Raw genomic sequence first — 11,977 nt, forward strand, 5'->3', positions numbered from 1 at the left:
ACTTTACAAAAAGTTAACACGATGTCACTAAACTTTAAAAATTATCCAATTTATCATTGAACTTTGCAAAAGATTTTCATGGGGTCTCTGAACTTTAAAAATTACCCCATTCTTCACTGAACTTTGCAAAAAGTTTCTACTTAGTCACTGAACTTTACGAAAAGTTTTTCAGTGCTCACTAAATTTAGTGATCCTTGGAAAACCTTTTGCAAAGTTTAGTGATAAATAATGTTATTTTTAAAATTCAGTGACCTCGTGAAAATCTTTTATAAAATTTAGTGATGAATTTGATGATTTTTAAAGTTCAGTGACTCCGTGGAAACCTCTAACAAAGTTCAGTGACCATTTATGTAATTCACTCTCATGAAAACTGCTAAGAAGCTATGGAAGTCATTTTAGACGGAAAAAAAATAAAAAAATAAAAATCGAAAAATAAAAAAGTCCACTTGAAATAGTATGAATAATAACTGAACGTGAAACTTGACAGCAGGCTCAAGAGGTCAAGCTCAAAAGACCCAGCCCATGCTAAGAAGGCCGAACTCGAGTAGTATAACAATTAGGGCCATCGCCGGTATTCCACACGCAAGCAGGGTATGCTGCATACCAAAAGTATCGCGCTATATGTTTAGGCAGTGAGTTCTGATCGATCTTTGGCAAACTTAATGTATGCTAGGCAAAACTCCAAGTTCTTATACATTGTAAGTTCTACAAAATGTGTGAAAAAGAGAGAGTTTTAAATTAAGAAACATATAAAATATATGACTAAAAAGCATATTTGACTAGCTTAAAATGAATTCGTCAAGCACACACTAGACCCAAACTAAAAGTCGAATTAGAACCTTTAAGAGCATCTCCATAAAACGCTTTAAACATAACATACTCTTTATTTTAACGAGTCGACTCTTAAAATTATGTATTAAGAGACTCTTTAAATTAACATTTTAATTTTATTTTTTTTTAAATGAGAGCCAAACCTACTCTCTATAATTAAATGCATTCAATGTATTTCAATTTTCAATGGAAGAAAAAAATAAAATAATTTGGATAGAAGCTAGTGAAAATAAAAGATAAGAAAAAATAATAAACATTTTTTAAGATTAATAAAATTAAGTATTAAATATAAAAAGTATGTTGAAGTATTCAAAATCTTTTACTCTCTAAATTATAGGATATGCTATTTAAAAATAGAGAGAGTCTAAAAGATGCACTAACGAACTTTATAATGAGCTTCTAATGTATAATAAAAAAAAGGCATATTTAAATTTAAAGTATAAATTTTTTTATACACTCCAACAATATTATCTTTATTTTAACTCTTCATTTTGTTTGTTTCAAGTAACACTCTCCACATATTTTGTTTAACAAATTTTTTTATATATCAACGATCAATCAATTCGAATATGATTTCAATAATTTAAGAAGTAGAATATTGAAATTTGTAATTCAAAATACAATTATTAGAACATCTTCAAGACACTATTTTGGTTCTTTATTTTGCTTTTCAAAGAAACATCCCCCTCTAATTCTATTTTGACATATTTTTTAGATGTTCAGATCAATATTCATGATTTGAATAATTAATAAGTATAGCGCTGAAATATATAATGTATTAAATACAATCATTATAAGTAAAAATAATTTGAAAAACCAAACACACTCACTATTTTAAAAAATTTAAAGTAGAAAGTCTCTTACAACTTATTTTTATATCTCAACTCTCTAAAATAGGATACTTACATGAAGAGAGTATCTTGAAAATGCTATTAACAGCCCTACATACACACACAGGCCCAAAATAATCTACAGCAAGAAATCAACAGAATACTTATATTAAACACTATTATCCAAACTGTCAATGAGAATCAAATTAAAATGGAAGGGGTACCAAAGTGGCTAAATCCCACAGAAATTCAGCTCAAAACTCTGCACAGAATCCAAACAAAGACACAGAATTGAAGAGTAGAGCTTCAAGCCTACTTGAGCTCAACAATCCAACCCATTTTATCCTCAGCAAGTCCCATTTGTAGGCTGGTGAGTGAGGAATATAGTTGCTGGGACACAACTCCAACCCCTTCGCTTCCGTAAGTTACCCTGCACGAAGTGCAAGACATATTGTTCGTGATAGGAAATTAAGGTAGGAACTCGCTCCCTCTTTTACAGGACTACGCGATAACTTTTCATGTTAATTTTAATCGTATCGAAAAATGAAAAAGTTAAGAGAGTACATGATTTACGAATTCTCAACCCATCACTTTTTTGTGGGATGAATTATTTATCATAATGAGGCAACTAGTACATAGAAATTACCTTTTACCAAGATAAGTTATGCTTCCTACAGGGGATATAACCACAGCAGTTCCCGTACAAAAAACTTCATCGGCGTCAAGCAATTCATCCACTGTTACAAACCGTTCCTCAACCTAAATATCAATAGATACACACTATATTAATATCAAATTGATTTGAAAGGCCTGCACACCCAAGTCGACAGAGATGTGAACGAGAATCCTTTAAATAACCGAGTTTTTAAAGCTATTGCCATAGACATATCAATACATAATTTTCTTATATATTATGCCAATTTTTACTCAGGAACCTATAATTTAATTATTTTTTATTTTTTGGTGGGGTGGGGGTCGGAGTGGGGATGGGGGTGCATTGAAGAGATCTATGGAATCAGCTTGGTCAGGAAGCAACCAATAAACCGTCAATAATCATTTTCCCTTGACAGTAGGGCCTTTAAGGTTTCAAGGGCATTACAAGCCGACTACAGTAGTTCATTTAAAGTTTTCAGAAGCTCATTGCTGATAGTAGCTTCTACCTGGAATCCTTGACTAAGAGCAACATCGATTATGCTCTTTCGTGTAATACCAGGAAGAATGGTCCCTTTAATTGCAGGAGTAGATATCACATTGTCCTGAAATATAAAGAGTTTATCAGACATTAGCTTTTTATATTTTTACCGAAATGATAATTCATAAAGCGAAGCACCATATGCAGAAATTAAATATTGTCATACATTAAGGATGACCATGGAAAACAAGTAATTGGACAAAACAAATAACAGGAAGTTGAAGAGATCCGAGATTGGTCAAGAAAAAAATGTACATTTTACATGAACGGCACAATGCGTCATCTCAAAGTTCTTAAACAACTAATTATTGATCAAAATGCAAATTATTGCTACACAACCAGATCCAAACTCAAGGGATATTAAATGGAACTTAAACTCCTCTGAGACTAATGTCTCAGATACGAGCGTCTTCAATTTTATCCCATCATTTAATGTAGAAATCCAAAAATTGATTATAATTATTTACTACACATGTCAATTATGTGTTATATCGAAGGGTTAAAATTGAGAAATTCAGTCGTCTTGTCTGAATAGATAGTGTAAAATGTAATCTGTTCATCAACTCAGATTTTAATTTCTTGTCATGCTGAAAGGCCCCAAAACATGCCACCAACACTAAGCTCACTAATATAAAATGGATGAAGACCATCATCATAATGACATTCCAAAATATTGCATTATTTAAATTCAATGTCTATGGTTACAAACTTTCTTAGTCACTTATTAGTCCGAGAATATAATTTTGCCTTTTTTGCATGAACAATGCCAATGATGACGAAGATATGAAGTTTTCAATGACCAAGAAATACTAGAGAGATTAAATTTCTATAATGAAGCATCATAGTTACATAAATCCAATCATAAGCATTAGTATATACTAAAACTAGGATATTTAGCCCTGCTTGACAAAGCATTTTGAGATTCATAAATTGGTGGATCCAATGAAATATCAGGTTAAAAGAAAAGAATAAAAATACAACACTGACCTGTCCATAATTTAAAATCCCAGCAGATGGGTTCAATTCAATGTTCCCAAAACGCTGTAATTCGCCATTCAAAAAGTTTTTGCCTTGGGCGCATTTCATAATATACATGTAATCAGTGGGAATAAACCCAAAACCAAGGTTGTCCCAATCAATTTCAGCCAACTCTAATGCTACATTGCTGCCCAAACCAAAAATAGAATAAATAAATAAAAAGAGCAATAATTTTATTTGCACGCCAAATTTCACTATGCGCTTGATGACCACAATTGATTCAGTTATTGATACGCTTAAGTCTTAAGGAGGGAACAAAGTAGACATCCAAACAAAAATGTACGAGTTCCACAAAAAATGAGGTTACAAGATGCAGTTGACATAGTATTACAAGAAAGATAAAATTCACAAAATAGATTTGCCTCAAATGAGAATAAGCAACTAAGCCAATTCAGAAGTGTGTACCTTTACAACAAATACATTGCAAGAGGAAACCTCTTCGAGATATCTTTTGTGAACACTATCCAGATAGAGAACATCGGAAAATCCTTTTGCTTTTGCAGCAAGCTGTACTTTTAGAACCTAGAAAATATAGTTTTGAGGATTAAAGGACGCATCAGCATAACCAGAATATAAAGATTATCTAATTATATAGTAAGGACAGTACCCAATTCCATGGTTTATCAGATATCATTAGGCATCAAAATAAATTTAAAATCACCCCAGCCACCCACCCCTATTTTCCTTAGTGGCAGATCATAATTCCACAGTCGAAAATATTCGATAAGCATATATAAGCATGTTGCAGCGACAAGTTGCTAATTGAAATAACATCTCCTCATTAAGCGTTTAGGTCTAGGAAAAAAATTTAACAAATTAATGGGAAGAGGGAAAGCAAGAATATTATGGTTATCTATCATTATGATATTCGGAAGAGAGAGAAGAAAATATTTAGGTAGAGATGTGTCCACCACACAGAAAAAGATGTTTACTACGCTAGCAAATAAATAGGCACATAAAGAACCTAGCAAAAGAGGACACAAAGGAAAGAAGGATCCACAAAAGAGTAGCTTACTGCTGCATAATTTCCTATAGTCTTAACTCCGCCAGTACCACCAGGTGTTGCTCGATGCATTTCAGTCTCGACTACTAAATTTATTGGTGCCAAACCTTCCTGGTGATATCAGAAACAAATGATAACTAAGAGGATTTGTGGAGTATGTATTAGAAGCTGGTACAAAAAATTGTGTAAAGAATATTCATTGATCAAAAGGAATGGTACATTAGATAGTATGCTTCCACAAATCAGTTGTGAAAAAATGATTTTCAAGATGAGATAATAATTTCAGCCAAAAAATACCATGCTAAAGTAGTTCCTAAATGAATATTAGCAGTAACATATGAGATTCAACTATCCATCTTATCCAAAATAATTTCTGGATATCGTTACATGTGTGAGAGTAATTATCAAGTCTATAAGAACCAGTTACAAGACTGAGCATCAAGACAAGCTTCAGGTCAAATTGAGATACAGAACCAAACTAGTTCAACTGTTAATTCTATGCCTCCTTCCAGTATCTCTAGTTCTACTCCTTTTTTCTATTCTCCCAATCAAGATGAGAAGGTATGGAATTTGGTACACCACCAAAGTTGCAGCGATGGTTCGTTGGTCAAAAGAGACTTTTTGGATGTATCTAACTCCTTTGTTAAACTACATTACAAGATATTTCTAATAGAGAAAGCCAAACTAAATAACTTATAGTGCTTTCTCACTTTCCACCAGTAGTTACAATTTACAGTCAAAATTCAAGAATTACACCATTCTTCATTAGCATTAGAAGCAGATGTTGTGATAAATCAGATTTCAGAATGTATTATATCGGTCAACAGTCAGTTATATTATTAGTAAGCATGCATGAAACACATAGCAAAAGAGCAAAAATAATATTCCTAAATGTACTGAAAGGTAGCCTAAAGCAGATAGAATTACATAACAAAAAGAAGATATGATAAAGCAACTGATTCAGGTGGCAACATAATCCATGAGAGAGTCATGATACCTTGAAATAGTTGCCAACAGGTGATACATAAATCAAAAAGGTGTATTCGGGAGCAGGTGCAAGACCTAGAACAGCTCCACTCCCCATAAGCAATGGTCTTATATACAACGAACCTTTACCTGGTGGGGGAATCTGATAGAAGACAGCAAAGCAGATACATACATTCCAATTTTATGCAACATAATAAAAACTGAAATTGCTATGCTAAATTGTCACATTACCCATCTTTCATTTGCTAAAATGGTTAGTTTTACAGCTTCCACAAACTGTTCTACACTAGGAGAAGGCATGCACATACGTTCTGCACCAGTCCTTAGTCGAAATGCATTTTCCTCAGGACGAAACAACAAAATATTGCCATCATGTTTCCTATAAGCTTTTAAACCTTCTAATAATCCCTACAACATAATTTCAAAAAAGTAATTCAGCGAAAACAAGGCAACCTGAATAGAGCAACTCCTAAAACTAAAAGATAATTTCCAGTAAAAAAAAAAAAAAAAAGAATAAAAATACAACACTGACCTGTCCATAATTTAAAATCCCAGCAGATGGGTTCAATTCAATGTTCCCAAAACGCTGTAATTCGCCATTCAAAAAGTTTTTGCCTTGGGCGCATTTCATAATATACATGTAATCAGTGGGAATAAACCCAAAACCAAGGTTGTCCCAATCAATTTCAGCCAACTCTAATGCTACATTGCTGCCCAAACCAAAAATAGAATAAACTATAAACCCACAATTAAAACAAATTAAAGTCAGTTCACTATAACTTAAAACACAAATTTGGCTCTAAATTAAAAATATTACCTGGTGGGTGAGGCCACTGGGACAGTGTTGGCAGTGTCATTTACTCTAAAAGAGGCGAAACGCGATTGTTGCAGCTGCATACATTTAAATTTTCATAACTTAAATATATCATAGAAAATAAAATCAAAGTACATATAAATTGGCACAAATCAGGAATGAAACGATAATGACATCACCATAGACAGCGCGTGGTTGAATGGTACCTTGAGAGGTTGAGCGCAGAAGTGCCTTTTGTCGGTAAGGAGTGAAGGAAGAAGCTTAATAAGGCTGCCTGAAGGGCCGAGGGTTTGGTGGTGGGCGGTGGCGGGATTGGGCTGAAGGCCTGCGAACACAGTGACGCTCTCCATTTCTCTTTGCAGCCTTCAGTTTCGCTTTTTGACCAACTTCTTTCCAAGACACGTCTATGTCGTAATTGTACTTCGCCTGGACAATAATGAGGTAATATCCGGTTAATAGAATAAAGCCATGTTTGGTTTAGAAAAAAAAAATTTTGATTTTAATATATTTTGATAAAAATAAATAAATACGTAATATAAAAATCGAGAAAAATATTGACTATCAATAAATGTATAATTGAAAATAAATTTGAAAAAAAAAATAGTTATCTATCATTATGATATTCGGAAGAGAGAGAAGAAAATATTTAGGTAGAGATGTGTCCACCACACAGAAAAAGATGTTTACTACGCTAGCAAATAAATAGGCACATAAAGAACCTAGCAAAAGAGGACACAAAGGAAAGAAGGATCCACAAAAGAGTAGCTTACTGCTGCATAATTTCCTATAGTCTTAACTCCTCCAGTACCACCAGGTGTTGCTCGATGCATTTCAGTCTCGACTACTAAATTTATTGGTGCCAAACCTTCCTGGTGATATCAGAAACAAATGATAACTAAGAGGATTTGGTTGTTGGAATTTCTAATTTTCATTTAAAGGTGATAAATGGGTTGAATTGCTCACGGGTTAACACATCTCGTTTCGTTTCATGAGATGTTCGGATTCATACTGAGTAGTGATATGTGCTAAATTGAGCTCGAAATTTTTTCATGTGCCGAACTTGTTTGGTTGGTGAAACTCACGAGCCGACGCATATCTGGTGGGCTAAGTGACCGTTTGGTGCTTCCACAAATCAGTTGTGAAAAAATGATTTTCAAGATGAGATAATAATTTCAGCCAAAAAATACCATGCTAAAGTAGTTCCCAAATGAATATTAGCAGTAACATATGAGATTCAACTATCCATCTTATCCAAAATAATTTCTGGATATCGTTACATGTGTGAGAGTAAAAAAATCACTTTTAATTTTTTTTTTTTTTTGAAATTATAATTTACATTTTTATTCTTCCATATATTATTCCAAATACATTAAGGCAAATTGTTGGAACTTTATGACCAACAAAATCTTCGGTGATTGTGAACACTAAATGTAGGCTTTATCATAATCATCAATATATATTTCTCATGTTGCAATAGTATATTTTTTGTAGAGCCTTGAGCATAGATTTTTGAATCTTAATCAAATTAATATTTGACGAGTGTAATAGGCAAGAGGCAAATCATGATCAATAAAATGAAGAATCACGATTTGGTATAGTTCTTACCAAATAAAAGTACCAACGCAACATTGAAAGAAAGAGCAATCAACAATATGCTTAACTCATGCTCCAAGAATCCCTAGTCCAGAAATGAGGTGGCATATATGTTGGCTCGATATGCTTAGAATGTGGAAGACTTTTAATTATGGAGCCTTATGAATTTATTGTTTTCAGTTATTAATCAAGATGTATCTTACTTTTTATTATAGCCAATCAATAATGCTTCACGTACAAAAAATTGATCACAGAAGAGATACAGAAATTCAAAAAATCTGATGTGGCACCATACTTCATTATTATTTCCTGACAATTTGAAATGAAATCGAAATATTGCATTCTTAATATCATTTCGAAGTGCTCACGGCCTAGTTTAGTATAAAATTTATATTATTTTACCTCTTTATTCATATATTATTCCAAATGAGAGTTCGGTCAATTCTATATTTATATGCAAATTTTGGCCTCCTGCCAAATTTTGAACCTTTCTTTATCACTTCCTAAAGTCTTCGCTTTCAAATATGATAAAAAATTGTTCCAAATTTTTCGCAAGGCCATGAATGCAATCAATTAGATCCAGATGATATTAAAAAAAAAAATTAATCTAGATTTATATGCGAATGTGAATTTGGTTAAAATTTGTCATTTGTGTGGCTCTTCAAACTTTTTGAAAGTGTATTTCATGGATTTATCTTGCACAGAGATGTATTTGAATGATTGAGAAAACACAAAGCTTTAAAACCAAGATGAAATGGGTAGATTAATAGTTGAAGATGTTATAGATTGGACTTCATAATTTGTAAGTATTATTAATTTTAATTTTTTTAAATTTTTTATGATTATTCAGAAAATAAATTGTACGTGTAACATTTTAGTAACGTTTAATTTTAATTTTACCTATGTTAAAAGTAATCAGTCCTAAACCCCAATAAAGGATAAGGGTTTCAAACTTTTCAAATTAAAAAAAAAAAAAAAAATTGGCTCGGCCCATGAGCAATCGGCCGAACCTAGCCAAGCATGAGCTTCGCTCGTGTCCAAACGAACCAAGCTTGTAAGATTAAACGCCTAGCTCTCGGCCCCATTACCATCCTAATTTTACTCTATAAATGGATCAAATCTCTGTTTTTTCTAATTAATAAACTAGTTGACCTTAAGTAGGTTTTTTTAAGTGGAGTCCTATTTTTAATTTTGCGTTTCATAAATCATATTTAAGTTTTATATTTCAAAATTAAGGTTATAATTGAATATTTAACATGTATGTATATATGTATATGTATATATATATATGTATATATATATATATAAATCAAAATTCTATATATTCAAGGAAAATCAAACTTCTTGGCAGATTTCCTCACAAGAGAGTTTATTCAAAAGAGTGAGAAAAATGAGTTGGGCAAAGAAAGTTGAAGAAGAAGAGGATTCTCAAAATCCTTTTCAAACTAAAACCTCAAGAAAGAAGAAAAGTTCAATTCCTTTCTTCGAAGATCCCCCAAAGGATCAAAAGGAAGCTTCATCTTCCTCAAATACTCTTTCAACCTTCATCAAAAAACCTGATCAAAAGCAAAAAGCTGAGTCCTCAACCCTTTCAAATTTCAAAAAAGCTGTTCAAAGTTCTGGCAAACTTCCTCAAATTAATCCTCCAAACTCTTTCAAATACTTTACTAAGAGTCTTTCTGATTGTGTTCTTACAATGGAAAGCTCTTGGATCAATCGTTATGGTGGTCTTGATGATTGCCTTGAAAGTATTCTTCCAGAAAACTTTTGGTTCATGCCTTCAAATATCCAAAAAACTAGAGATTATTACGAAACCATTCTTTCTTTGACTGGTTCTGCATTAATCTTTCATACTCCTGAACCAAGAGACAAATCAAATATTATGTTTTCAAAAATTTCAATTCTAAGAGTTCTGTCTTATGAAGACTGGGGACAGTATCCCTGGGAAGAAAAGAGATTAAATCTTTCAAAAACATTTTTCACATGTCAAAATACTTTCAATTATTTTGATTACCAGAATGCTTGGTATAAGGTTCTTCTTTTTAGGCCAGTTACCCATTCTTGGTTTATCAACTTTAATAAAAATTGTAACCCTCATTTCCCGAGTTGGTTTCAAAATTGGTTTCAGTATCATGGACTTGAAGAACAAATTTTGCCCAGTCTAGTTCTTCAAGGATATGAATTTTTCAAAAGAGAGGCAAAACCTTTTCTCAAGCCTCAAGAAAATCTTTTGTTTCAATTTGCTTTCAATATGAAAGTTTCATGGATTTTCTGTTGGGATTTCTTCCATTATGAAAATCTTCAAGATATGTTCCCAACCCACAAAATTACAAGAAGATTCAAGATCAAATGGTGGGCAAAGTTCAAAGAAACAAATTGTTGTCCAAAAGCAGTTCAATCATGGATACAAGAACAAAGAAATTTGGGTGTACCTAAATTTTCAAAGAAAGAACAAGAAGATCAAGCTGATTTTTTGACTGAAAAACAAAGAATCATTGCAATGTTATCAAAATGTAAAGATCCTGAAGAATTGTTAGAAATTTATGATCAAACTTCTAAACAAGGATCTTCAAAAACTAATGAATCTGATCAAGAAGAAAAATCTCAATATTCTCAAGAGACTGACAATGGTGATGACTTAGTTGATCTAGGTGATGACTATGCGGAGTTTCTTGCTCAAGAGAAAGCTGCAAAAGCTCAAAAGAAAAATTTAAAGAAAACTTCAAAATGACTATATGGACCCAGTTTTCTTGATGAATTGAGACATTCAAGGGTCTATCAAGTAAGGGAATTCTCCTCAACCTTTGTCCAATTCAAAATTGGTGGTGCCACATTTGTCAAGATTCCCATCAACTTTGTGTCAAACATCAAAATCTACTTTAATAAAGAAAAGATTATCTTTATTAAAGGAAGTCAAAAATTGAAAACTTTTGACTAAAGTTGATGCTGCTTTACAAGATGCTCCATTATGATGTCGTCCTCTTCTCTTTTCAAGATTCTTTCTCTCAAATGAAAGAAATTTCAAGTCCGGACTTCATTATAAAAAGAGTTCAAGATTTCATTTCGAAGCAGAGCGAATTCAGCAAGAAGAAGTTTTACTTTTCTTTGTAATTTGTTCTCTCAAAAATTTTCAATTATCATTGTAATATCTTTAAATTTTCTCCAATATCTTTAAATTTTCTTCAATTTCAATAAAAGTATCTATTTTCATAAATTTCTGTTCTTCTATTTCATCTCCTATTCCCCTGGGTCTTTAATGGTATCAGAGCCATAAGTGAACAAGTGAGATTAGTTTAATCTTATACCATAGGCACTGTTCAATAGGTTTAAATTGGTTTGAATTCATGGATGTCTGCTGAATAGACGTTGGTCAGCCTTGTAAACGTTGGTCAGCTGTGTTAGGTGGTCCCGTTGGGTGGTCCCGTTTGTAGGCTTGGTAAGAACCAATCTATCCTATTTTACTGTTTTTATTGTGTAATTTTAATTTGATTTCATTTATTCAACTATGTCTTCGGTTTCAAATTGGCTAAGGAGATCTAGGTCTAGAAATAGATCACAAAATCAAAATGAAAATAGTTCAAATGTTTTTCAAAACGAAGAAGAAGTTGACAATGCATCAAATTCATCTGCATCTGCATCAAATGATTCCAATTCAAATGAATTTCAAATTGCAAAAATTGAACAACAAC

General features: G+C 32.4%; 1 protein-coding gene across 1 annotated transcript; it reads right to left on the reverse strand.

Moving 5' to 3' along the window:
• Window positions 1–1,661: 1,661 nt before the first annotated feature.
• Window positions 1,662–7,124, reverse strand: LOC111410850 (branched-chain amino acid aminotransferase 2, chloroplastic-like). The gene is made up of 10 exons (XM_023041423.1): window positions 6,902–7,124; window positions 6,699–6,772; window positions 6,414–6,591; window positions 6,113–6,289; window positions 5,892–6,023; window positions 4,907–5,005; window positions 4,297–4,413; window positions 2,822–2,917; window positions 2,308–2,420; window positions 1,662–2,091 (listed from the first exon to the last, which is right to left on the reverse strand). Exons 1-10 carry the CDS (start codon window positions 7,043–7,045, stop codon window positions 1,974–1,976), a joined length of 1,248 nt encoding a protein of 415 aa, XP_022897191.1. The 5' UTR covers window positions 7,046–7,124; the 3' UTR covers window positions 1,662–1,973.
• Window positions 7,125–11,977: the final 4,853 nt, after the last annotated feature.

The sequence above is a fragment of the Olea europaea genome, chromosome 15 (assembly GCF_002742605.1).
Source record: "Olea europaea var. sylvestris chromosome 15, O_europaea_v1, whole genome shotgun sequence".
NCBI lineage: Eukaryota > Viridiplantae > Streptophyta > Magnoliopsida > Lamiales > Oleaceae > Olea > Olea europaea.

Bases quoted from the DNA above. Each gene is read 5' to 3' on its own strand.
- LOC111410850 (XM_023041423.1), bottom strand. From the start codon at position 7,045: ATGGAGAGCGTCACTGTGTTCGCAGGCCTTCAGCCCAATCCCGCCACC. The intron at 6,592-6,698 runs GTAATATTTTTA...TGGTTTGGGCAG, and splicing joins CCAGTGGCCTCACCCACCAG to CAATGTAGCATTAGAGTTGG. The intron at 6,290-6,413 runs GTCAGTGTTGTA...ATTATGTTGTAG, and splicing joins GGATTTTAAATTATGGACAG to GGATTATTAGAAGGTTTAAA.